The following is a 27,744-nucleotide window of genomic DNA, read 5'->3' as shown; positions in this document are numbered from 1 at the left end:
GAGGAGTCTCCTGCCCAGACTGTGGAGAATGGGAAGATGGTATCAGAGAAGGAATATGAGAAGAGATGATACCTGAACTGCAAAAAGATGTAAACTAATTAAATAGAGAAATAGTGGGAGGTAGAGAAGGAGTTCTAACAGAAAGCAGTATGGGCAAGGTGCAGAGGCATGAGAGATCCACAAATAATTCAGTAGGGATGAATCAGAAAATACAGGGGAATCCATCACAAGACACATGCTGTAAATGTAAACCTAGAGCCAGGTGGTGAAGGGCCTGTGTGTTCACAGTGAAAGTCACTGCAGGAGTTTAAGCAGGGCAATAATTAAACGCTATTATTATTTTCAAAACTCCTTCTTGCTACAAAGCAAAGTCTAGATTGAAGAGGCTTGAAACCAAGGGCAAGGAGACCAGGTAATCTAGATAAGGATGTATAAAACCTTAACTAGGGTAGTGGCTTTAGAAGAGAAAGGAGAGGCCGGTTGTGGGAAATTTGAATGGGATTTGCCCACGGGTTGAGGTGGGAGCACAAGGGAGAGGGAGGAGTCAGGGTTAATTTCCAGGCTTCTGGCTGAGCCAAAAGGAGGATGATGGATCCAGGGAGAAAGCAGATTTGTGAGAGAAGTGACAAGATTAGGCAGAGAAGAAGCCAAGGTGTGAAGCCAGCAGAGAGAGAAGAACCAGGCAAGATGAAAAAGGAGCTGCTCTGACCTGGCAAACAAGAGCTGTACTGGATACATTTCAGAGAAAGAAACCAACACCTGCTTCCCAGATTTTATGTCCCTCCTGGGTCTGTCTCCTCTGATATATCATGAAAAACTAAAGAACAAATCTAGGATAAATTAATCCATCAATATGTATTTTATCCAATCCCACTCCCTTATAACCAGGTACGAAATTTTGTGGATCACTTTCAGATTATAGTTTGAGGCCAAAGAAGAAAGCCTCTTGTTTTCCTTTTGTCTTCCTATGTGATGCCAGCTGGTTCACAAGGAGACTCAACTCTGTGTCCTGGGATTCCTCAATGCCAAGCTGTATCTAAGTCTCGGATGTGGCAGCAAATTAAGAACATCTGCCAATTCACTCTAGCCAGATTTTGGTGAGACTTCATATTGAGGTTTTAACTCAGAGTTGCAAACTGTAATATAGGGGCCAAATATGGCTTGCAAGTTTTTTTGTCTCACATATGATTGTAAAAAATAAGAATTTAAGTACATTTAAAGACACAGTTATATCACAGGATCCCATATTTGTACCCATTTGTGTTTGCTACCCCTGTTTAAATATTAGATGATTATGTTCTTCTCCACATATGATTAGGATCCTAAAGCATCCTAAATAAAATAACCTTAAAAGGCGTAAACACATTGATGATATGGACTATGCTTGCACAAGTCATAGGAAAATAGGAGCAGGTGAAAGTTCTGAAATCCTGTGTTTGCTGTGCTAATCTTTATCACTTTATCACTGAAAAGAGTAGAGCCAGCCAATCACTACACAGATCACTGGAAAGATCAAATCGGTCCAATGGATGGTGATATTTCTATGAACATAGCTGATATTAACATTCCAATACTTCATTACACTGACAAAGATTGCAATGAGAATAGACACTGGTGCAAATTAATCTATTCTTCTGACAGTCTGTAATGAGAATGGGATGTGGTATAAAAAATTAAGCCATTCTTAGTGCAATCTCAAGATTGCAATCTCATGGTCTCTCTCAGATGCTATATGCTGTGATGATACATCATTGAGAAGTGTCAGTTTAACCAAGAATGTGTCTCAGCTCTTGCTGGGAGAATGGTCGGCATTCGCTTTGTTTCACCACAGCCCAACCCATAAAAACAATGAGGTAGAATCAATTGTGTTTTTTAAAACACACATACACACAATCAAAACTTAAAGAAAAAAAAACAAATAAAAAACATTCTAGCAGTTTTATCTTAGTCAAAGCTTACAAGTAAAATACTGTACTTTATTGCTCTTTTTTTATACAGATGCCTAGATTTATTTTTATAAAACATAAGAGTGATAGTTTAATTTAGGAATTCAGAATCTAGTACCAATTTATCCATAAGCAATATAGCTAATTAAATTCACCATGAAGAGCTGCATAGTCATCCTCTGCACAGTGGCCATATTACATTATGAGCTGGGGCTGGTGACAGATGAGATGGTTTGTAGCCTTGTAATTTTCAGTAACTCAATGCAATCTTTTACTTAGTATTCATACTCCCAAAAAAATTCAAAAGGAACTATGATTTCTGGTCTAAACAGAACAGAAAATATACAATGTTTTTGATATCTAGTTCTCTAGATTCAGACTAGAAGGGATCAGTGAAACCTTTAGCTCTGTAGATGATAATAATTACAGCAACAACAGCTAACAGTTATTGAGAACCAACAATGTGCCAGATGCTCTCTGTACACCATCTCCTTTAATTCTAACAATAACCTGTGGTTTAGGTTCTATTAGGATAAGATATATGCTCAACATCACATGCTAGTAAGAGGGACAGTCAAGACTTAAGTGCATGGCTCCTTGTCCCCAAAGCCCATGCTTATCACCATTACACAAAATCCTCACTGCTTCATCTACATGTATAAAAATTAATACTCACAGAGGCAAATTAGCTTAATCAGGATCTCTAATAGAGTTAAAAACAAAGCCTCCTGGAAATTAGGCCCCCACATTTCCTTGTGAAGGGCATTTCTTGTTTTTCTTTTTTGTGTTTTTTTATTTTGTTTTTTAGATTTTATTTATTTATTTGAGAGAGGGACATGAGAGAGAGCGAGAGTACAAGCAGAGGGAGAAGGGTAGAGGGAGAAGCAGACTCCCTGTCAAGCGGGGAGCCCTAAGTGGGACTCCATCCCAGGACCCCAGGATCATGACCACAGCTGAAGGCAGGTGCCCAACCGACTGAGCCATCCAGGCGCCCCGAGGGCATTTCTTAATAGTCATACTGTTTCAGTTTATAAAAGCCCCCTCCCCAAATGTTCTGAAAAAAAAGATGAGATTATGAACTAAATATGCCACAAGATCTCAATAATTTACCTAATTGTGTCATAATTTAATATTAAACTAAACATATTCATTCCATGGTGTTTCTTGTGCTCTGGTGTTTCTTGTGCTCTGTCCTAAAGACATAATAATGAGCAAGATATTAATTGGCATTAATCCATAATCCTTATTTATTTGTACAATAAATGTTTACTGAGTCCTCTATACCATGACCAAAATATGATCTCCAGTGAAATCATATTTTGAACTGTCTCATTTATTGATTCATTTGGTGCGTATCAGTTGGGTGCCTACTAACTTCCTGTCATTGTGCTAAGCACAGGAGATACAATGGTGAAAAGATACAGTTCCTGAGCTCAAGGAGCTTGTGATCTATTTACAAAGGCAAGCAAATAAATGGGAAATTAAGTATAATATAATGTATGTTATTGTACTATCAGGTGCTGTGGGAGTACATAAGAAGCGCACCCAGAGACGGTTCTTTAAGCTAAGACCTAAGGGACCTAGATGTAATGTAGGAAAAGAGGGTGTAAAAGAGCATTTAGGAAAAAAGGATCACCTTTCTGAATTTGTGATTGAACCATAAAAAGCAGTGAAAATCCAGTAATTCATCTCTTTAATGATTATTCATTCATTTACCAAATTTATTGAAAAGCCTAACACTTTATTTTTTTCTTAGTTTATCATCACTCACATGGAATGTTGGATACATTTGGTCACATGAATGAATGAATGAATGAATGAATGTTATCACATGTTGTACTGAATGCCTGTTGACGATCTCTAGTAATACCCTTTTTTTCTTGATAAAGTATTAATAAACAATAAAGAACTTGAATCCACAAATCAATACCATGGTTCTATAAACCTTTGAGGCTGACTCACAAAATCTTGTTTAAGTCTCATTCAGGATAATGAGAGTGGGTAAGAGCTATGCTCTAGAATTGTGCAGTCCACTATGGAAGCTACTAGACACACGAGGCTATTTAAATTTAAATTTATATGAACTGAAACTGAAGTAAAAATCCAGTTATTCAGTCACACCTTTTTAGTGCTTAATAGCCACATTTTAAGTGCTTAATAGGTGTATGCTACCATGTTGAACACTGCAGAAGATTTCCATCATTGTAAAAGGTTCTATTAGACAGTCCTACTCTAGAATCTTGATTACAAGTTTCGCTAAATCATTGATAATTATCACAGTGCTGAAGAAATTGTAGGTGCTCAATAAATAGTTATTGATATTTTTAAATTTAGCCTTATTCTCTTTTAATAGCAAAGTTTCACTTGTAAAAGCAGAAACCAATATGTACATAAATCATTTAACATATCTTATGTAGCAATCAAGGTAAAACACTTGATTAATGGGCTGACCGTCTCTTTCCTGAATCTGGAATACCAGAAAATTTCCCAGCTGTTGGTGTAGCATGGCCACTTAGGCAAGACTGACAAAGTACTCTCAAAGGTGACAAATCTCAATTCCATGACCCCTCATGTTGCATTGCCCACTTTCTGGCGGAGGTGCTAATGAGTAGTATCACTGCCAAGAGTGCACAAAGCAAAAGGGAGAAGGAGATGCCAAGGACTCACAGAATCTACTTTGAATAATGAAGAATTAAGTATCATTCATCTTAAACTGCTTTTCCAGACACAGTGCCAAGAAGCAAACAAGTGACTTTATAGACTTGATATTAGAGTCTAAAAGGGTTTCAGAGGAGACATTTGGCACCTGCATCTGAGTTTAACTCACTTCCTGAATAGCCCCTCCCCACCCATTAGGATATGTATAATTAGTTTAAATGTGTTCACTACACTGGTTTATGTGCTTAAAGCTGCACCAGCTCAACAATATCCAAATGGTCATAAGGTGAAAAAGTAGAGTTTGGAGATCAATGATCATTAAGCATTCGTTAATCTGTTTGCTTATTTATTGACCTCATTCCAAAAAGAATTAAAAATCATCAAGAGCAGCCGATGGGAGAAATCTAACATACCTAGTTTTTTGTGACACAAGACACATTTTGTAAATCATGTTAAGTTTGCTAAGGATGTTTGGACCAGTCTTTTGAATCTTTGTTTTCTTAGTGTCAGCAACTGTAACTGTAGCTGAAAGTGGCTAGATACGGTTGGCAAATGTGACAGTGCAAATATTCTGTAAATGGCATTGAAAACAAAAGCAGAAATGGAATTTCTGACTGCCCTCAACCTGGAAACATGGTGCATTTAGACTGCGGTTGCAAGGAAATATTAAAATACCAGGCCGGCAAAGTGAACTTAAAATTTTAAATACAAATAACCAATAAATATTCAGGAAAATAGTAAGCTTCATTATTCATCAAAGAACAAAATTTAACCAACAAGAAATGAGCGGGTGTATTTACCTCTCAGATTAGCAAAATCTTTCATAAAATGAGAAAGCCTAATACTGGTGCAGATGTAATGAAAAGTCTCTCACACATTGGCGATTGAGAGTATAAATTAGTCCCACTCTTTAGAAAAACAGTTTATCGGTATGTATCAAAAGTCTTCAGTTATGCCCTTTGACATGTTAATCTCACCCCTCAAAATATCATAAACAGGGCACCTGGGTGGCTCAGTTGGTTAAGCGACCACCTTCAGCTCAGGTCAAGATCCCAGAGTCCTGGGATTGAGTCCCGCATCGGGCTCCCCCTGCTCTGTGGGGAACCTGATTCTCCCTCTCCCTCTGCCTGTTGCTCTCCCTGCTTGTGCTCTCTCTCTCTCTCTCTCTCGGTCAAATAAATAAATAAAATCTTTAAAAAATATATCATAAACAGTTTGTGAAACTGGGAAAGTCATACTGAAGAAGATATACTTTGAAGTGTTTATGCCCAAATTTGAACAACCTAAAACTGAGGAATGATTAAGTAAGTCATACAGAATACAGAGTTATTAAAAATATGTTAACCTGAAGTTTTAATAACTTGGAAAAATGTTGATATTTAGGGGAAAAATATTACATAATCATATATTTGATTGGGCATGAACTCAGTGATAAAAAGAATATATAAGAAATACTCAAAATTATTTAACAACTATCCTTTCTGAATAAGATTTTATTCTAATTATGTTTCTGAAATTCTACAGAAAACAGGTATAAATGTTACATTTGTCAAAATTAGATAGTAATTCTGACTGATCCATAAAGCAAAATGTTGATTAAGTTATATTACATATAATTTCACTAAATTAGATGTATAAACAGGATTGAATTGGAGCAAACTTTAGTGGAAGAGAGGTAATAGTTATAGGTCATATCAGAAAAGTTATTAAGGTACAGACAGATGTTGATTACATCACAACCTAGAAGATAGGAAGTCAACAACCTGGAACTTTAGCCTCCCACTGGTGCAGAGCAATTTTTCTGAGAAATAAAAAGAGCTTCAGGTGTTGTTTACAAAGTATTTTCAAAGTGAAGTGGTTGAAGAGAGCGTGGAATCTGGAACAAGAGGCTACACCAATTACTAATTATATTTAATTTTTTCACAAATTAAAAACTAGTTACATTCACGCACACACAGAGAAATACCTACTTTGAATGATTGTTAGGAGGTTTGAAAAAGCTTATGTACGTATCTACCATGCTGCCTGATACAAAATATGTTCAGTAAAAGTAGCTATGAACTTGGTTTCCAAGAGAGTTACAGAAATCACTGGTTGTAGAACAGGAAAATATGCAACAGTCAGGAATCTACAGCAAAGTCCCAAGAATCCCAACACTGTAATGGGGAGTTTGAGGTGAGCAATATTCAGAAATCCAAGCAGACGGGTAACACTAGGGAATTCAGTCAATGAGGGGTATTAGCTAAAATGATGGATTTGAAGTATCTAACAAAGTTTAGCAAATAATAACTACTTTATAAGTATTAAATCTTAAAATCCGAAAATTCTTATAACCAGTAATGATAATTTAAGCTTAAAAAATAATCTATTTTGTCCAAGTGATACGGGTGCTTTCTGAACTGCAAAGTTCAGTGGCTCCCCATGTCTTGCTAAGTACAATATAAGCTCTTTCTTCTGGGATTTATGACATTGTACAGTCTGGTCCAATTTGCCTTTCAGTCCTTACTTCCTATAACATCACGCATATACCCTATACTTCAGACACACACACCAGACTGCTTGCTATTTGTATGTTCTTTTGTATGCTTCTTTGATCCTGTTTATGTTCCCTCTGCTCACAATTTGTTGAATGAACAACTGAATGAGTGGACAATTATAAAGACTAACTTATAGTATCAAATTATCTAACATTTTGTCTAAGCGTTAAAAAAAAAAGCAGAGAGCTATCTTTGAGTCTCCGCTAATGTTGCACAGATTGATTTTTGATGACTTTTTGTTGTCTGTTCATATGTTTCTTGAAGCAAACATGTGGATTTCAGAACTGACATGATCAATTTGGTTCCTAGCGGCTGCTGCAGCCGACATGGCTTACCACCATATCAGACCTCCCATTGGCTACTCCGTCCCCAAGCCCATATCATCTCTGCTGATGCGAGGGTGGAATGCATGTCCTGAAGTGAGTAATTTTTATTTCCTCTTAGAAAATGTGTTATGGTCAAAACCTGTCCCAAATAGTGTAACTCCAAAGTCTACTTCCAGTGTGTATTTTAAGACTGTCAAGGCAGGAAGACTGATTTGCCTTCTGCTATGTAGTCTCTAATTGCCTCAAGAAGTCTGAGGATCTCATATTTCTTTGCTGCAGCTCTCTGATTTTGAAATGTTTCTCACAACTGATTAGCAAAAGAGAGACCAGGGTATGACAGATGACTCACAGTCTCATCTCAGCTGCAATTTTATTAACTATGCTTGAACCATACTTAGTCATTTTCCGAAGAAAGAAGCTTGGCACAAGATGGATGTGTGTTGGCTTTTCGCCATGAGGACCACTAAAGACAAGTGGTCTTTAGTAGCACCGGCTCAAGCAGGAGTCCGGAGACCTTGTCCTAGTCCTCCCCTAACTCTTTAAGGGGTTATGTGATAAAGTGGTTAAGAGCACAGATGGAGGGATCGATCCTATGGAAGGAATAAGTAAAGTAGGATATGTAAATAGTGAAAAAAAATTTAAATATGATCATAGATCTAAGAATATTAAGGGTTACACTCCTATAATCCCAGAATGAAATCTCAAACCACTTTACTATGGGAAAGGATTCTTCTTATCTGTGCCAGGCATTTTGATGTCTACTTTGTTCTCAGAGAATGACAAAGGAGGAGATTCCACAACTTCTCTCCTGATAACACAGTTTAGTACAGTGTCTAAGACTCTCCCTGCCAGCATGTTTTGTTTTCATTGAAATCCTTGTGTTTTGATGTCAGCCCACATTGATTCTTCTGCTCTGAGTAGAGGGAACTAGTTCACATTAGTTCACAAAAGTGTAGCTGTTGTTAACTCAGGAAGTACCCCGCCAAAGGAGAAATAGAATAAGCCCCAGGCCAGATTTTGGAAGGAGAAAGCGAAGTCCCCCCTTCTTTTTTCTAACAGCAAAACCCAGACCAAGTCATTACCCAATCCCACAAGTATACATGGAGATTCTTAAGAAGAAAAATAAAGATTATTATGGCATGTGGATTGAGTAATCTCAAAAGAAATAACCTTATGGCATGTGGATTGAGTAATCTCAAAAGAAATAACCTCTTCTCCTGACCATTCCATTTGACAGATTATGTATTTATTGGTGTTGAATCTTCTCTCACTACCAGAAAGCAGGGACTTTTTGTTTTGTTTTGTTTGCTCCTATAACCTCAGCACCTAGAACCATCCCTAGTAGATGTTCAAAAATATTGGTTGAGTAAATGAACGAGTACCACTATTGCTTATCAAAGCCTCCAACCCCCTCATCTGAATTTCAGTGTCCAAAAAAATTTTGTCTTGAAAATTATATGACCTAAAATAGTTTGGGAAAAGTTTTCCTTATTTTTCAATACAAACCTCAGGCATATTTTCTAGGAATAAGTGTGTCAAAAAAGCTAATCTGGAATTTCCTTCTCTCTTTGGTATATATAACATTAAGTGTAACATAAACAGTTGAGGGAATCCCTTTTGCTTTTATTAATGGACAAGATCTTCATGATTATGATTATAAATAAGGGACATATGGAAGTTTTCATTTGGAGATAAAAGCAAGTTATTAGCTACTTCTAAAAGCATTTTTGGGGGGTAGAATGGATGTCACAAATAACAGGTTAGGAAATAAGAGAACCAGATTAGAGCCAAAGGAGGTTACATTTAAAGTTTTAAAAAAATACCAAGAGCCCAAAAATCAAGTGCTTAGTTGAAAAGTTTCATTGCTAGGCAGCAAAACCAGTCAGACCAGGGCCTGGGCTCTGGAATGCAGGGAGAAGGATGGGGGAAAAGCATAGTAGGAAAAAAAGTCTCCGACTAGCCAGCTGTATCTGGGCTTGCCAGACAGGTGGGCCCTGGCTTGGCTGTGCTTTTCATCTCAGCATTATGAAGTTGAGCTGCTGGATGTGACGTGCCTGAGACATCAGCATAGTGCCCACCCAGTAAGGTCTTCACGGTGTGAGTAGGCTCAGTGGTGAGGAGAAGGGAAACAATGGGCTAGTTTTCATTCTTTCCTTCAACAATCATTTATTGAGTCTCTTCTCTACACAGCCCCAGGAACAAGTGCTGGGGATTCAATGGAGACGTGCTCTCCATGGAACCTCAGTAAGGCCTAGTAGCCAAGTGGAGATTAGTTTGAATAAACACATAATTTTATAGTAACAAGCCAAAATGAGGAAAACAAGATTAGATGAGAATGCATACTAAAGGAATGGGCAAGTGAGGGACAAAGAGATAGTGTAGGTCAAGAAAGGCTTCCTGGAAGAAGTGACACTTCAGCAAAGATCACAAGCATAAATAGGAGTTTGCTGAATGAAGGGGGGGGGGGCGGTTGGTGAGAGAGAAAAACAGTCCAAGCAAAGAGAAGTGTGCAAATTCACTGAGAGAAAGGATACAAGGAAGAGACTTATTAGTTATGGGAACCCTGTAGCCAGTGAGGAGTTAGATCTCTATACCATCATTTGAAACAAGTTCACCTTTAGATCTGAGACAATAACACCATGCTCTCCTGGTCCTTGCTTCTAGGTTATCAACTTCACTACTCATTCTTTCCTTACATATTTGTCTTTGCCTCACTCCTTGAATTTGAACCACATTATTATCTCCTATGCATGTCTTCTTAGTCAAGACCTACAAAGGTGGAAGAGGGCAGTGAGAACAGCAGCCTATAGGAAATGGAAAATGCTGGTTGGAAAACCGCAAGAGGTGGGAAAAAGTCCTGTTAGATTTTGGAAAGCTTTGGAAACCAGAATAGGGAATTTGGATATGAAATCCCAGGCAATTATTTTTTTGTCTCTAAAGCAGTGCAGAAATATGATGAAAGTAATTTTTTTGGAAAATTCATCTGAATTTGATATGAAAAGATTTGATAACTTACTCAAAGAATTTTATGTGGTTCCTATAGTGAGACAGGCACTGAATTATCTTCTAGTGTGATTGGGATAGTTGAGCATTGTTTCTTAACGTGTGGGCTGCACATTACATGCTCCAGTTTACCCAGGAATATTTGTTAAAACGAAGATTCTGGGGCCCAATTCTAAAGCTACTGCATCAAAATGTCTGGGATGGAGCCTGGGACTTTGCATTTAACAAGCACCTCAGGTGATTTGTGCCCAGTAAAGGCAGAGAACTAGTAGGCTGAAACGGGAGCCAAAGACACTGAAGTCAGAGCGTCCAGCTGGGCTGCTATTGCATTAATCCAGTTGATTACAACACAAAGACTACAATGGTTACCATGGGGATTCAGGAGCAAGGGTAAACTTTGAGAACTACTTCAAAGGAAACAACATTCTAAGGAGGTGAAAGACTGGATTTAGGAGATGGCAAAGAGGAAGTAGCCCAGGAGAGCTGTCATCACCGCTCTCTGAGAATCAGCTAGTGACCAGAGTTCTCCTTAGGCCGTTAGGTATCACGGATATTGTTGGCAGTGAGAGAACAAAGCCAAGCACTCTGCAGTAAGGCGAAGGCGCAAAAAAAAAGCATAGAAAAGGAAGAAAGGAAACATAGCTACCCAGAGATTAAAAAAAACTAACCTGGTCTACAAAACTAAGGGAACGGTCAATTAGAATAAAGTTATTGTGCAAGAAGTTGGCAGAGATGCTCTTCTCACCTTAAAGGCGCTTCACCAAATGAAGTGGGATCAGGGGAGGCAGACAGATGGCATAGGAGCTAAGCTCAGGCAGAGAGGCTGAACAAAAATAGAGGGGAGAGGAGTTGGAGTTAAAAGCACGGAAATTTTGAATCCAGGGAGAAAACAGAAAGAAGAGAGGGAATAAGGTTAGGGAGTTTCAAAATAAGAAAGTTACATCATTTGCTGGCAATTCTGAATAGGAAAGAAAACAGATGATAGGCGGGGCATGTAAGCAATATTTACATTGTTCTGTAGGTTTTTAAGCTGTACAATATTGCCAAATGTAGATATAAAGATCCTGTTATATAGAAATATATTAGAAACTATATTAATATATAAAATATGTAAAAATATATTAGATATAGATAGAGGAAGAGAAAATACTACCTTTTTTTCCCACGAGGAAAAGTAAAATATTCTATACCATGAAGGTATGCTTTCGATGTTTTACTGGGATATCAAAAATAAAATTGTTTGAGTATACCTCTATCTTTCCAATAAGTGTGGCTTTGAATGAGAGATGCTTATTCTACTATTGCTTTTAAATGTCATATTTATAAGGACATTTAATTCCTGTGCACAAGGAGGAGTACTCACACCAAACAATAGTGACATGCTAAACTCAAGAGAGCAAACCTTGAAAGCTTACATACTAATAGGTTATTTAGTTTTCAAAATCTTAAGTTAATAATAATTGGCAATAAAGCGTGTTAAAATTCCCTTTGTTCAGGATCCATTGTGTTGATCGTGAAGCCCCATTTGTTCTCCTAAAATGACTGAAGCCGAGATCCCCACCTAGTGGACTTAGAGGATTTTACAGGTTTTACAGAAATAGCCTACAACCCTTGGAAATCCTTAATTTTTTCTCTTAGAGAAATAACAGGTTTTAAAATCTCTACTTAAGATCTAGGATAATTGTCAACAGAGCAGTTGCAAATGGTTGAAATATACCAATATGCATATCAACTAGACTACAGTTAACAAACAAAGCTCAATTTTTATTTTCATACCATAATTAAGAAAACAGATCAGGCACAAATATGAATATATAATCATCTTTGTAGAAAGCAATATTGTAATACCACTAATTGAGATGTGTATAGTAATTTCCATAAAATAAACATCAAGGGTAAATCTATTCAAGTACTTTTTTTCTTATTTAATCTTTCATTTGCTTAAGGCTTTTTTTTTTTTTAATGTTTGCTTTCTTTTCCAGAACTAGGCAAAACTTTTCTTTCCCATTTTTCCATTCCTTAGAGAAGCAAACTCAGTTAATTGTGTCAAACCTAATCTTGTGGCTCCATCTTTGATTTTTGCATTATATTCAGTCATGTACTTTTATTTCACTGATAACAGAGAGCTACTGAGGAATTTTCCTCCAAAATAATGCATTTGGAATGCCTGCGAAGACTAGGAGGTGTTTGTGTGTCCTTTTGAAGAAAGCTAAAATAGAAAATGATTATTAGTTGAGTGCTGCCTGTAAGGGTAACGGATCAGCGTAATCGGCAGATGGTGGGTACAGTGTAGGTTTTGGAGCAGAGTTCTCAGCTTCATTTATTCTTCTAGGAATTAGAGGCACCTTATTTTTTGCCTCAAAACTAATGTCTTTTAATTCCGGTAAGGAGGAAAGCACTTGCTGTGTCCCACTGTCCCTGCACCTTCTTTATGTGCACTGTTATCTTTATCTGGTTGAGTATTTTGAACTTCGCCTAAATCTTGCATATTACAGTTAACTCGAAGATCTATTTCTCTACGAGAAGGTCTATTTTCAGCTTCAGGGGAACACGTGATACTCAAATCCTTAGCTGTAATAGTAGCCTCAGCAGAGCTTGAATCATACAACATATGTTTTTCACTTTCTCCATTTTCCCAAATTTGCTGCATTTCTTTTCTGCTGCCTTTTAAGGTCATCTGTGCAGTCCCAATTAATGTACTAGAATCTGCCTTGTTTTCATGCGGCATTTTTTTCTCTTCTTTCCCTAATATCTGTATCTGTAGTGTTCCGGTGCCATCATCTATGGGCAATGCATTTGTGCGGTCAATTTCTCTTTTGCTGCTATTAGTTAGATTCCAAATGGCTTGAGTACTAAGAGAAGCACTGATTTCTTTGGGAATCTCTGTTCTGTTTTGGTATGGGGTAGAATTTGTCTTCATCAAAGTTAGGTCGCCCGTGGCTTGTGTCTCAGAGGAAATGAGAGAGGAATCCTCAGTTTCTGACTGAGGAAGTTTTATTCCGACATCATTTCCCTCATCCATGATACAACCTTCTGCAGTTTGATGTGGTATTTTCCATTTGGTCATTAACATTTTTTCCTCATTAGCAAGTTGTTCATGACTTGAGTGTTGCTCTACATGTTTTAAAGTTTCATTTTGATTTAAAGTATGTTCCTTATTGGTGTCAGTCTTGTGGACACCTACAAGTTGTGTTTGATTCCCTAGGGACAAAGAAAACTGATTTGGCTCAACAGTCTTTGATTTGTCCTGCTCCATGCGCTCAGTGGGCTCTGTTGCCTCTTGGTCAATAGACCCCCTGGAAATGTTGGGTGGTAAAACATCACTTTCTATGTTTTCCCAAATAGCTGGTAAAGACCTAGGCACTTCCAGTGCAAGGGGAGTTGCACCTACCGTTTGCTCAGTTGCAAATTGAGAGCTTGAATGCCTGTGTTCAGCTATGATGGGTGTGGGCAGACGCAGTGTTGATGAACTGCTATCAGGAATGAGGCCATTAGGGTGACAGTTGCCTTCCCTGGAGCTCTGGGTGACTACAGGTAAGTCATTAGCACTGAGCAGAAGAGTCTTTTTAGTGTTTTTTTGGTAATACGGGGTCTGCTTTGGAGCGTGTTTGAGAGGCATACTCTCTGAAGTGAGTTTAACATAGTTGTTACTCTCTGGCTGTTGGGGAAAATCTGCAGAGGACACAAGGTTTATATTGGCCTCTCTCTGAGAAGCTTTAGGTAATTTATTTGGCAGTAACAATGCTTGTTTACATTTCTTTGGGAGATCTGGCAAGGATTTTTCTGGATGGACTTTGACTTTTCTAAAAGGGTGTGCGTTTACTTTTACCCTTGAATTTGGCTTTTTAATTTTCCTTTTGAGGTCAGATTGATGGGTTCTCTTCTTTTTCAGAATCTGTGGATCAGTAGGCCATTTTCTTCCTTTGTTTCCCTCCTGAGGATTGCCACATTTTTTGAGATCCAAGTTGGTCAGGTGGTTACTTTGATTTTTCTGCTGTTTCCAGTGGGTTGATGTTTTAGATGACATCACCAAACTATTTTTTTCTACTAAATTGGGATCACAGAAGCTAACCCTCTTAGGGGAATATGTTTTCTTGATTTTTGTCGATAACCTTGATAACTCCATGTTGTCCTCACTCATAAGGAATTTTTCTATTGCACTGTTAATTTGGATTTGTTCCTTCTTGGCCTTTGAACGTTCCTGACAATTTGACTTCTTTTCTTCCACATAATCTTGAAATTGATCACAGGGCACATACTTACAGATAAGAGAATTGTTTGGCTGAAAATAGCTAGGCCCGCTCCGTCTTAACAGTCCATAAGGATCATCATATTTTGATCTATGTTTTTGTAAGATCTTTTGTACACAGTGTTCCTCGGGCCCACAAGGCTTGGATGATGAGCCTGTAATAAAATGTCTCTGCCTATGAGGTTGTAAGCCATTGTCTTTTTTTTCTATTGGAGGCTGCCATGATTCATTTGTTAAATGCTTTTCAAAACTTTCTCTTGCCAACATTGAAGCGGATGTTGCATATCTTCTACTAAATGTGTCACTGTTGATATCTGCTGAACAAGAAATGCAGAAATTCAGGACTGAACTGAGTTTTATTACCCCAACCAAACAGATGCTTAGAAACCTAATGAAAGGTGCAAAAATGATTCCTCTGATTATGGCAATTCTTGAATACTTCCTAATTTTTAACCAAACCCACAAAAGACTTCGGGCAGTTCAGTGTGTTTACAAAGCTACTCTTTATGGCCACATCCTAATCCGTTGTGATGCTGATTTGAAAGTTACAGAATTAGAAATAAAAACATTCATAGTTGTACATCTTTACATTAGTTGTCGGTTGAGTTAGCTTTAAATATGAATAATATTTAAGCTCTTTTCAAATGGCCATCACAATTTTTTTTCTGCATTAATTTCCCAGCTGGAACTAAATATTAGGAAGAACATGATACTATGTTGGGCAGTGTTTAGGTTTCGAACACAAGCTACCCTCAACAACGAAAAAGAAATACCTGTGATACTACTGACTTCATCAGAGACCATACCTGTTTTGTTTCCCATCACTTAATATACGGTTAATTAAATGTTTGTTAAATGAATGAGTATTTTGGAATATGGCCTGATCTGTATTGTAGGAATCTCTATCTGTGAATTTTGAATGGTACATGTTAATATGATATTAATGATACCTGTTAAATAATACTAATGACAAAAATAATAGTAACATTTACCATTAATTAAGCATCTTCTAAGAGCCAGGCACTGGGCTAAGTACTGTACCTTCATTATCTCGTTTAATATTCATAGGAGATCTGATCCACTGGACAAGTCCTTTCGTCCTATCCCTTTTACAGATGAGGAAAGATGCTTAGAGAGGTGAAATGCTTTCCCCCCATCCCATGTCCACTAATGATATGGGCAGAACTTGACCCAGGTCTGTCTGACACTAAATCCTATCCTCTAACGACAACGCATATTAGGTTTAAAACTACATCTTATCAGTGTTCTTGTCTTCTGAAATTGTTTGTTTTATCCTGAGGAAGAAAGGAGTATTTCTGTTCAGAGATAGAAAGGAAGAAATGAGCTAAGCTTCACACTAGCATCTAACTCTTAAGATTTGCCTTCAACTTTCTGGGGAACATTGGAGAAGCTACTTACTCAACAGGTATCAAGGGATAAGACTTAGATAGGAATTTTATATGTGTATAAAATTACTCTGGGGAAAGAATTTTAGCTTTGGTCAGATTCTAAGAGAGTTCTGTGACTCAAAGATAAATACTCAGAATTATTGGACTAGATCATCTCTAAATCTCCCCTACTCCTGAAATACTGTGATTCTGTGCTTCCAAGTTTGAAAACATAATCAGAGTGACATTGACTCTTACTGACTTCTGCTCTAAAGCAGATATGGCCTTGGTTGTTTTTACCTCCAATACCTGTCCTCTCCATCTCCAGTACAATGCCTGGCATGTAGCAGAATTTCAAGTCTTTCCTAAAAGTAAATGTATTGATTTGACAAACAAATGTATTCTCTGTGTGAAACAAGGGACTGGGTTTTAAATGGTTAAGAGACAACATTCCCTTCAGTATAAGAGTTTCCCACAGAGAAGTTAAGGCACTGGACAAAGCTAAACATCTGTCTGAGGTGTGACTCTATTGAAAGGGTAAGTGCTTATTTCTTTCTAAAATAAAGCCAGTCTGATCTGGTTTCTATGGCAGATTTTTTTTTCTTGACTATTCCTCTCTTGAGTCAAATCATCAGTCCCCAGAAACTAGTAAGAACTGGAGTCTGGGGAATGCAATGGAATAAATTCATATCCTGCCTTATGCCACACATGAAATAACATACAGTTTCATTCTTTTCCAATTGTCCCCAAATCCATCTTAAGGGCCATATCCCCATGGTGAGAATTTCTTGGTGCAGTACCTCCACTATTCATATTCTGAGAGAAAGCTCTGCTTATTGTAAACCAATTCAAATAAATGACAGGAACCTCTTTACAGAGAAGCTGTCAAAGTTTTCACTGCTGAGAATGAAAGCATCACCTTACTATTCAGGAAGGAAAAGGAAGACATTTAATTCATTGCCTCTGCCTAAATATTGACATTGCCCAAGTACAGTGGGTAGATGTCACGGCCAGATTCACTTGGCTCCCAACATGGGACGATGAATTAAGTCCTGACTTTCCCTGGACTGGGAAGTTATCATCCCTGACAGCTCAGCAAGCAAAGTGTGTGTCTTGACATCATTCCTGAAATGAATCACTAGCATTAGAAGGCCCATTCTTCTAACATGTCATGCTCTGAGAAGGTTCCTAAATGCAGAATTGGCATTAGAGCTCGAAGAATGTTGGAATAAAAGCCGATACTCAGCCTCCCATAAATCTTAACAGCATATTGCTATTTAAAAGCCTTCTTTTCTTAAAAAAAAAAAAAGAAAGAAAGAAAGAAACTTGTTAGGTGTTGGGTCACAAAATTCACTTTCCAACAGGCGTAAGATATACTTACTCTTAGCTCCTGAGGGTGGCGGAGTCCTCATCTACACCTTACCCCAAACACACACGCACACACACACATACACACACAGATCTAGTGTCTTTAGAAGAAGGATAGACTGGTGCTACACAATGATTTTTAGAGCATTCTACTGTTGAGAAAATTAAAGGAGATTATGTCTTTCAGAGGAATTTAAACAGAGTGGGATTTTCTAAAACAAGGCAACTCACTTATTGTTCTTGTTACATGCTGTGGCAGAGTTTGAGGTTGGACTTCCCCAGGCTCATGATTCCTTAGCTTTCTAACTCTCTTTGGACAATATCTTGTGAGTAAGCCTGCTTCATTAAAAGCCGCCATATTCCCAGGAGGCTCTGAAAATCCTGACTGCAGCAATCTGCCACCAAAGCAGAAGAAAGTGCTGTCTGCCCCATGATCTTTACCTTTCAGGTTTCTAAATGATCCATCAAGGGCTGTGGACTCAGAGGCCAGTGCTGTTTGATGGCTGTTGTCCTGTGAAAGCGGCATTTCCTTTCTGGACCCCACAATGGACATGACCTTTATCTCATTTTCCTGAGTTAAGTGGCAGTTACAGTATTCCTTAGCATGGTAATTTCTTGCCTCATGAGCACACAGGGATTCATCGAAGGTTCTGCAACAAAGGTTTTCTGATGTGTGTTCATTTGCTTTGCCTTGTTGGAGTTTCCAGTTAAATACAACTAAACCTAGGCAAGTGAGACCAACAGCTCCTGTGACAAATAGAGAGACCATTAAAAGATAACATCAAAGGAAGAAACATATAAATCACCAAATGTGAAATCCACAAATATCAAGGTTAATGGTTTAAAGGGTATCAGAATGGGTGGGAAGTCTATCACCATGGAGAAAAATATCAGTCCAGACAGAGGCTATTTAATCAACATTGTTCTGTTTGTTAATTTGGATCTCTCTTTGTAGCTATTAAAAATTATAAGAAAAATACCATCTGGAATGCCTTTGGTAGAAAAAAAGGTTTTTTTTTTTTTCATGGACTGAGATTCAGTCAGGATAAAATAATTCTTGCATTAAAATTCTTCTTCTGCCTATAGGAAACCAAGTTTCCTATTCCTTAATCCCATAGTGAATAAAAGTAGACTACATTTAGTACATACCCTGAAATTCCCATATACCATAACCTCCTCCTATTGTTGTATTTTTATCATCCCTAAAGATTCACCACCTACCTCAGAAAAAGTCATTGATTTCCTATTATCATTAAGGCCAAACTCCTAGGCATCGAAGACTCAGTGCAGTCTGGCCATAACCTTCCTCCTTTGCCTAATTTTTCATTTTTCATTATTAAAACATGTGTTTCAAACTCTTCAATTCATTAGTCTTAAGATATTTCTAAGCTTTTGTGTATGCCCTTAGTGACAGCAACTTAGTGCTTTCTCTATCTCTGCTTATTTGAAATTTTTTTTTTTAAATTTATCCTTTAAAAACTAAATCAATACCTCTAAATTTCTTGATACCTTTGCTGTTTTTTCCATCTTGCAAAACTCCCACAAAATAATGACTGACATCTAATCTCAGACTGTCTGGAACTGTCCTTTCATGTTCTATGTACATACAGCTTGTCCTCTGAGTAAAATTGTAGAGGGCAGTGTTTCTGAAACTCACGTGCAGAGTCTAACCTATTTCTACTTCACTGTTTCCCATCTTGACAAGTGGCGTGCTCAACCACCTGGATGTTCAAACCAAAGTCTCTTGCATTACACCCCAACTCCCGCTCTGTCACAGTCATTTCCTTTTTTCTTAGCCCTTATAACAGTATAAAATTATTGTGTTCACTTACTTGCTTGCTTGCTCACTGTCTGTCTTGCCCTGCTAGAATTAAGCACGGAGAGGAAATGGAACTTTCCGGTCTTGTTCGTCATTGTATCTCCAGTACCCTCAACTCTGGCACAGGGACACCAGAAATGTTTATTGAATATTCTTAAATAAACAGAAGGGATTCTGTCTATGAGTTCTAATAATGAAATGCACTGAGTGGTCTAATCTTACAAATCCCCAAAATGGTGATGGGGAAGACATGGCATCAGTATCAACTAAGTTAGGAGCCCCATTTTCTAAGTCCAGCTCTGACCATAATTTGCTGTGTGACATTAGGCAAGTCAGTTCCCCTGGAGAACTCAGTTTCCTGGCTCTGGAAATGAGGACAGTGAAAGAGATGATGTCAGCATTTTAGACTTTGATTGACTGCCCTATGCCTGATTCCCTCCACTGCAGACAACTTTAATGAAAACGTGATGATATATTTTTGAACTTGAAAGAAAAGAGAAAGTATCAGCCATGATTGCTTCATTTTTCTGTTAAAGATGAAGATTAACCAAAGTGAATAGCATTCTCTGGTTAAAAAAAAAAAAAAAGTTCAACCTTTGCATAGTTCACCAGATCTTGAGGTCTTATAAGCCCCACTTTAATTTTTTTTACAATATATTTTTAGTGTTATCACAGTTTGAAATAATTTAATCTCTATTAAAGATATATTTTTAATAAGTAGTAGCACTGTTGCTAATGATATACTTCCAATGTTTATTTTCAGACTAAATAGCAACCAGACAATATAAACACCAAGGTCCATCTGGTTATGTTTTTAAATAAAGAGCAATAAAAAAAAAAAGTAGTAGCAAAACTTAGATCAGACATTTTATTGCCTAGTAATTCCAAACAAGACTTTTGGCTTTAAAATGTTAAAAAACTTATGAAAATAATAAAATTTTAGAAACACTCCATATGTCTTACAGGGAGTAAGAAAACTCAGGATTCAAAGCTTTGTTCTGACACTTTCCTTGGGCAAGTTTTCTAACCTCTCTGAGCCTTATTTTTCCTCCCCTATCAAACAGGGATGATTAATACGACTGGTAATTAAATGAGATACTACATGTGACATTTAACACAGTGTTTCGTCATTGTGGTTTATGGTTATGATTGCTACTGCTGTTGGTTCAGTTTGATATTGCCCTATTAGGTCCTAGAAGACTCAGCTGTTGCGGGGGGCGGGGGGGCGGTTGGAAGGGAGAGGAGTCCAAAAAATAAAATCATTAAGAGAATACTTCGTATGGCTGATGCAGTTACAAAGCCAAATAATAAAGGAAAGAAAGACCTAAATTTTCTTAAACACATGCATCAGCCATTGAAATGAGAGTAGGCATAATCTGATTATAGGGTAAAGTTTCTCCTCTAATTTTGTCTGAATGGCGAGGAACCACTCATTCTCCTGCTGTTGATGCTAGAACTATGTCTACATCACATTACCACTCAGGTATGGTCACTTTCTATTAGTGCAGAGAGCAAAAAGCAGCAAATGAAGCTTGTAGGCAGGCTGAATGTGCTATTAAGAAGATGGTTGAATTTTCATTGCCATGGGCATTGTTGCTATTTTTAAAAAGTGTTCTAACAGTCTTTCTGAGTTGGAAAAACAACAACAACAGCAAAAAGCAAATTTAATGATAAGTCCTTGTTGGAAATGTTACAGCTTCATGAAATCTTTCTCTTTTCATCAACCAATTCACAGAATACGAGGTTTTAAGATGTTAGCATTTAATGCCAAATAACCACTTATTAGTTTTAAATTCACTGAATATGATTATTTATAGTCCCTGGGATTGTGAGGATATATCTATAGCCAAAGAAGGAAACGGAATCAGGGGTCAAATTATAGTTCTAAGTCTTTTCCCCACAATCTACAGGTATAGATTATTAACTACATTTTTACTTCCGAAGGAGTAAAATCTTAGTAGAATAAATTGAAGGGTCAGATTTTTTTAAAGACAAATATTTCCTAAAAACAGCATCCTCAACAATCACTTAATGAGAGATATATAATTATACTTTCACACATTATAACTTAACATGTGTGTAATCATACTTATAACTTATCAGAATTTGTCCATGCATAATAAGCTTCCTACTATTTTGACAAAACCTTTGAATCTTCCAGAATTTATACCCATCTCTACACTAATGTAAGTTGTTAGTAAATTTTTTTCTGAAAATATAGAAAATACCTAGAAGATGCTGAAAATTAGTCTATTGTAATATTTCCAAAATGATGCCCTACAAAACACTAATTTAATGAAATCCTCTGTGAAAAAAGAGTTAATGGTTAAATAAATTTGAGAAACACTCCAATTGTATCTTCCTCTTAAGGATTCATAATGCTCATTAGAAACTGAAAGGCAATGAGAAAAATGCTGCAATAAAGAAGCCTATTTCACTTTGTTTAATCCAGCATTACCCAAATCTATTTGAACCCTACAACATGTTGTTCACATGTGCATCTGTGTATGTTTTTATTGGAATATCTATTAATTGTTCCGTAGAACTAGCACTTGAGTTCTAGTACTCTAGTACATTTAAAGTAAAACTCCCTGCCCTATTTGCTTTTGTCTTTTATGGTAAATTATTTCTTAACACATATAATTACTGACATGGTTACACAGTTTTTAAAATAATTTATCTTTCCGAGAGGATTTAAATTCACTTCCAACTGAATTTGATTACTGCTGATGGTAGTTCCATTGTTTAGACCTGACGCTGTTCTCTATCTATTCTGATTAAAAGTGTAACTGTCAGGAGTTAAAAATCTGATGTTCAGGTTTCACTGGAAACCTGCTATAGAATAATTATTTATAGCACATACTCAAAATACATCAGTTCAGTCCTGGATGTCATTTGCAAGCCTCTGGTTTTCTAGCTTTGGGGCACCCCACCCCTCAACACACACACACACACACACACACACACACACCTCTCATCACCATGGTTACCCACAAGCCCAAAGGATTTCACCATGCACTGTAAACATAGGGGGAAAACATACATCCAGGTAGATAACTCAAGAAATCTCATGTATATTTGGTCTTCGACTAATGACACTAAGTATCACTTTATATCATTCATTCAGTGAGAGGTAACAATGATGCATAGTTAAGAAATGTTTAAACTACCATGGAGAAATTAAAGAGTTGAAAATTATCTTCTCCTTAGTCAGTCTGGGGAGGTATGGGCCAAGTTTATGAATGAGTTGATAAACAGAAATCTTTCAAGAATTCAAAATTCCCAAATAGGCGGAAAGCAAGGCACAGAGAGGTTGAATAACTTGCCCAAGGTCACACAGCAAGTGAGAGGTGAGCCAGGATTCAAACCTGGGTAATCTGATTGCAGAGCTCATACATTTAATCACTGTGCTATCCAACCACTATAGAGCAGGATGCATGTGATTGCCATAATATCAACTCCTCGTGCACCTGGTTAAGCCCACTGATTCTTACTATACCACAGAGGGGCACACAGAAGTGAGTACCTTGAGGAAAGAGACAATGTCTCATCACTTTTTAATCCCTATTTCTAGTGTTTTAATGAATGTCCCAGTACTCCATGGCAAATGGATGACTGATAAAATGTAGATATTATTCCTGCATTACAGACAAGAAAACTGAAGTCTAAATGGCAAGGTAACTGACTCAGGATTACAGTGGTTATTATACCAAGACTAGAGTTCTTGAATTCTGGTCCAAGACCCTGTCCTCTGTTAGCTTCTCTGCAACAGGAAATTCTTACAACCTGGGCCAGGTCGGTCAACATCCTCCCACATCTACTCACAACCTCTCCCTTCCCCAAGCCTTGGAAAATTTCCCCAAACTGCCTGGGAAAGGCATCATTTAGTGTATTTTAGTAACATGGAGATGAGCTGGGCACACTTCTCCCTGGCATACCTGCGAAGCCAAGGACAGTCAGCAGGACCACATCCTGCCCTGGGAGGAGGGGACTTCTGTCCTTTAGAACCAGAGTGACGTTGGAAACCTTGGAATCACAGTTGGTCTCAGACAGCTTTAGCACACTCTTTGCAGTGCCCACAGCAGTGGCCAACGGCTGACACCTTAGGTCCTTGGCATTCCTGAGCATTCGAGCAGAAGACTTAACATAGTTTCTTAAAAACCGGGCAAGGGGGTATAGATCACAAGAGCAGCTCCACTGGTTCTTATCTAAACTCAGAAGGATTAGCTGCTTCAGTGGAGTGAAAACATCCGGCATGTGGGCCAACCTATTTCGAGAAAGGTCCACTTCCTGCAGTTGAGGCAGGGGCTGGAAGGCATCTTTCCCAATGTAGGAAATAAAATTGTTAGATAAATCCAGATGCCTGAGACTGTGCAGCTTCGTGCCTCCAAAAGAACTGCCTGTCAGATTAGTGATCTGATTCCCATCCAGTTGGAGACGGGTCAGGCCCTTGGTGTTCCTGAACCAGGAGCCTCGCAGGGTGCGCAGAGCATTATTGCTAAGCACCAGCACCTGCAGACCGTGAAGCTTGCTGAAGGTGCGATCAGTGAGCGAAGAGCTGGATATTTGGTTGTGCTCCAGCAACAATGTCCGCAACTTTGAGAGGCCGTGCAGGGCATCTTCCCGAACATCCTCGATGCCATTTCTGCTCAAGGAGAGCAAGGCAAGATTAAACAAGAGGGACAGATTTGTGCTCTCTATAGAGGCGAGGTATCCATCAGTGATGATTAAAACCCTCGTGGTCACAGGGGCTGCTGTGGGGAAGAAAAGCACAGGCTAGAAGCGAGATACACACAAGTGGGAGGGGCGTGCGGTGGAGAGCAAAGATACTCAATGCCCTCTGAGCAATCTTACCACCTGGGTAAGAACAAGAAACAAAATGAAAATAATTCCCTGATTTCTCGGTTGAAGGGGAAGCTGGCTCTTTACCAGAATGATGGATTTTTATGTTCTTTGTTTCTATGACATGTTTATTTGAGAAACATAAACCCATCTGTTCCTTTTGATGTCAGAGTTAATTCACTGTTTGGAATTATCACCATGGATGTTTTTTCTTTGAAGGTGGCTTTTTGGGCATCCCATGTATTGACCCGCTGCAGCCCTGCCGGCCCGAGACGGGTTCGCCCATGAGCCACACCTGTGTCTGCGATTCCTAGCCAGTTTTCCACTAGCAGTGCATATTAATGCTGTGAAGTCAGTCATCTTTTCTCTCAAACCTAAAGGTATAAGTTGGGTGGGAGGAGTGAGAAGGAGGGTTGGGTTTCTGCTTTTTATCTCCAGGCTAAAAGTTGGCAACTTGGTAAGGATCTATATTCTCTCCAGATGACCTGAGGATCTGTCAGTGGGGTTCTCATTATAGTCTGGGCCATCTTGGCCTCCTCTCTAATATCCGTTCCCTCCAATGAACTACATCATGTGATGACAGGTGGTACTCAGGGCCTCCAACTGTTAAATCCCTTCACCATAATCACCTCAGAGCTATCACTGCTCTGCCATTAGAAATCAAAGCGTTTTAACTCAATAAAGATGTATTATAATCAGGAGTTATTGTAACACATCTTTATCATGCTAAAATTGTTTTGACTGCAAATGACAGTGTCATAAAGATGGAAGAGTCCATTGTCCCTGGGAGGTCTACAGGTGGTATTAGAACAATCAACCACGAGGGGAGCAAATCACAATCCCCTTAGGAAGTCCAGACTACACTGCCGAAACAAAGAGATTTTTAAAATGTAAAAAAAGGATTTTCACAGTGCCTTCTTTTGGAAGAATTGCTCCCATCTCTACAGCACAAACAAGCTTAAATCATGGTGTGTGTGTGTGTTGTTTTTTTTTTCTGTTTAGTATTTATCACTGATTATTTGAATTCTATTAGTTCTGGCCAGTTTAGCATTTTGTTTCTCTCAATATTGTTTTTGCTATGGGTTAAGGGAGTTTTATTTTTATGGATCCCCGGTTCTCTAGGGATTTGTCGACTCTGAGGGAGCAGGCTATTGATTCTGTCACTTACTTCTTGTCTAGGAATAGACAGAAGCTCCACTCACAAGTCATCCATTTACTACTCTGTGTTTATGAAATTTAACTTCGTGAATGTGGCATTCTATAAATGAGAAGGAAGATATAGAGGTGCTGCAATGTTTCTTACAGACATCAGCTATATCTGATCAGAAAAAAAATGTAGTGACTTTGGGAAATGTATTTGAGAGGGTAGGAGTTTAGTGTTTAAGTGTTTTCAATACTAACTGGAAACAGTGTACAACCAACTAGCCTTGAAACTGTCTCTCTCATGTCAGGGATGATGATAACTTCTATCTCTTAATTTTCATAGAGTCATAGGATTTTAGAAATGAAATCATCTTCTTTCACTCCATCTTAACTCAGACTTGTTTCTGAAAATTTTCCATTGGCAGAGCTTATAGCTTGTTTATCTCTTCTTGGATATCAGGATGTAAATCACATTCTCCTCAAATTTGTTAATAAGGTGTCTTATTAAATTGTTGACTTAAGCAAGCAATATGTAATGAATACAGGCAGTGTATCTTGTTAGCATTTCTACAGCTCATTTACCACCAATAAAAAAAGACTAGACTTTCAAAATTAGATGCACTTTGATAATAATCTGTTTTGCTAGTACATCACTTAATCTTACTGATGCTGAACAATTGCCGTTCAGGTTTCTGATTCATTGATATTTTTTCCAGCAAGTGGTAGGGTTCAAAACTGCACAAAGTATGGACAAAAATATAATCAAAGTGATTTATTTTTTTTCTTCTATTAAAAAAAAAGTGTGTGGTTGCATGAAATAGTAGTATTCTTTTGTAATAGCAAAATATCTCAGTCACCTCTGAAGGTCTTAACATAGTTTTGGTTGAGACCACCAGGAACAGGAAAATAAAATAATGTTAACAGTCTCTCATCACTGTGAAAGACTTGCTCTTTGAAAGTTTACCTCTATCAGGCTGAGCCCAGAGAGCCCTCAGCATGATGAAAGCCATGGCAACGAAATTGCCAGATACACTGAACACTGCTTTTTAGAGCTATTGGTTTTATTACCTACTATGTAGGTTAGCTGGTGACAGAGGGTTACATCTCTGACGCACACCACACATGACGCAGGACAAGCTGCCACCAGCCGTAACACGATGGCAAAGAGCATGAGCCATCCACCTGAAAGGAGAGGACAAGGCACATCATGATGTTGGCATTTATTATCCATGATTTCAGTATGTTCAGGTCATGAGGCATTTGGGTAATTTCTTCTATTTAGTGAGCACCTTGGGTTTTCACAAGATGCCAGATAAATAGCTAGAATTCTTAATTTGTATATAATTTAAACCAAACTTCTAAAGCATTTGACCATAAATTTAGAGAGTTCATCCAGAGCACACCCATTAGAATAGTTTATTTAAAAATTAAATTCCTCGGGGTGCCTGGGTGGCTCAGTCGTTAAGCATCTGCCTTCGGCTCAGGTCATGATCCCAGGGTCCTGGGATCGAGCCCCGCATCTCATTGGGCTCCCTGCTCAGCGGGAAGCCTGCTTTTCCCTCTCCCACTCCCCCTGCTTGTGTTCCCTCTCTCGCTGTGTGTCTCTCTCTGTGTCAAATAAATAAATAAATAATCTTAAAAAATTTAAATTACTCTGTAAAATACGTACAGCTTGTTGAGCTTTTGCACATACATTATCTTATTTAATTCTTTTAATTCTGCAACGCAATTGGAGGCTGAAAGACTGAAGTTTGGAATGGTTCATAAACCATTTAAAGTTACATAGCTATTTCATATTTAACCTCACATCTTTTAACTCTGTCTAGTTTCTTTCTAGTTTGCAGAAGTTAATCTCAGGCACTGCGTCTTACATAAGTACAAACGAATTATTCTTTGCAGATTTAGATGCCATACTTAGAGAGGGAGTCTGGAGGAGCACCAAGATCATAAGCTCTACCTAGCTTTGAATTCAGCTCTGCTATTTACTGAACATAGTATCTTAGGTAAATTATTTATTTTTTCTTATTTTTTTGCCTTTTCATGTTTAAAATGGAAATAGTAACAGATGCCTACATTATAGAGTATACCGTAAAAAGTAAATGGAATGCTCTAAGTGTTTAATAAATGTTAAATTTTACCATTATTTTTATGCTTTTTCAGCCCTCCAATGAAATGTTAACATCATTTGGATATAATATTCCAAAAAGCCCACTTATTTATATTTTTCCCCAATATATTTTATTTTTTGTTTGTTTCCCCGATTGATTTAGGGGGAAAAAAACTTGAAGCACATTATAATAAAAATGCTCTACCTATATAATAACATAGTTTGAGAATTAAATAAAATGTAAATAAAACATAGAATCATGAATTCTGTCATTCGTTCAACAGTCTGTGCTGAATGCCTTCTGTAGGCTGAACACTGCTAAAGGCACTGGGGATAGGATAGTGACAACGATAAATCC

The 27,744-nt window shown here is 37.9% G+C and overlaps 2 protein-coding genes across 2 annotated transcripts in view; one reads left to right on the top strand and one right to left on the bottom strand.

The window, feature by feature from the left end:
* Nucleotides 1-27,744, top strand: part of TNNI3K (TNNI3 interacting kinase) — a 306,502-nt gene that overhangs the window by 219,904 nt on the left and 58,854 nt on the right. The window contains exon 21 of the mRNA XM_045897407.1: nucleotides 7,451-7,560. Coding sequence (XP_045753363.1) covers nucleotides 7,451-7,560 — 110 coding nt within the window. The remainder of the gene's footprint in view (nucleotides 1-7,450; nucleotides 7,561-27,744) is intronic.
* LRRC53 (leucine rich repeat containing 53) lies at nucleotides 12,508-26,510 on the bottom strand. Its single transcript, XM_045895546.2, is given in 5 exon segments — nucleotides 12,508-12,880; nucleotides 12,883-15,033; nucleotides 17,707-18,222; nucleotides 23,233-24,048; nucleotides 26,348-26,510. Coding segments are annotated over 5 exon segments (3,828 nt in total). The 3' UTR covers nucleotides 12,508-12,698.

The sequence above is a fragment of the Mirounga angustirostris genome, unplaced genomic scaffold (genome assembly GCF_029215605.1).
Source record: "Mirounga angustirostris isolate CCGP_5_RB_7025 unplaced genomic scaffold, mMirAng1.0.hap1 SCAF_4, whole genome shotgun sequence".
Classification (NCBI taxonomy): domain Eukaryota; kingdom Metazoa; phylum Chordata; class Mammalia; order Carnivora; family Phocidae; genus Mirounga; species Mirounga angustirostris.
The sequence above is the reverse complement of the archived record's forward strand: the minus strand, read 5'-3'. Positions and strand labels throughout refer to the sequence as shown.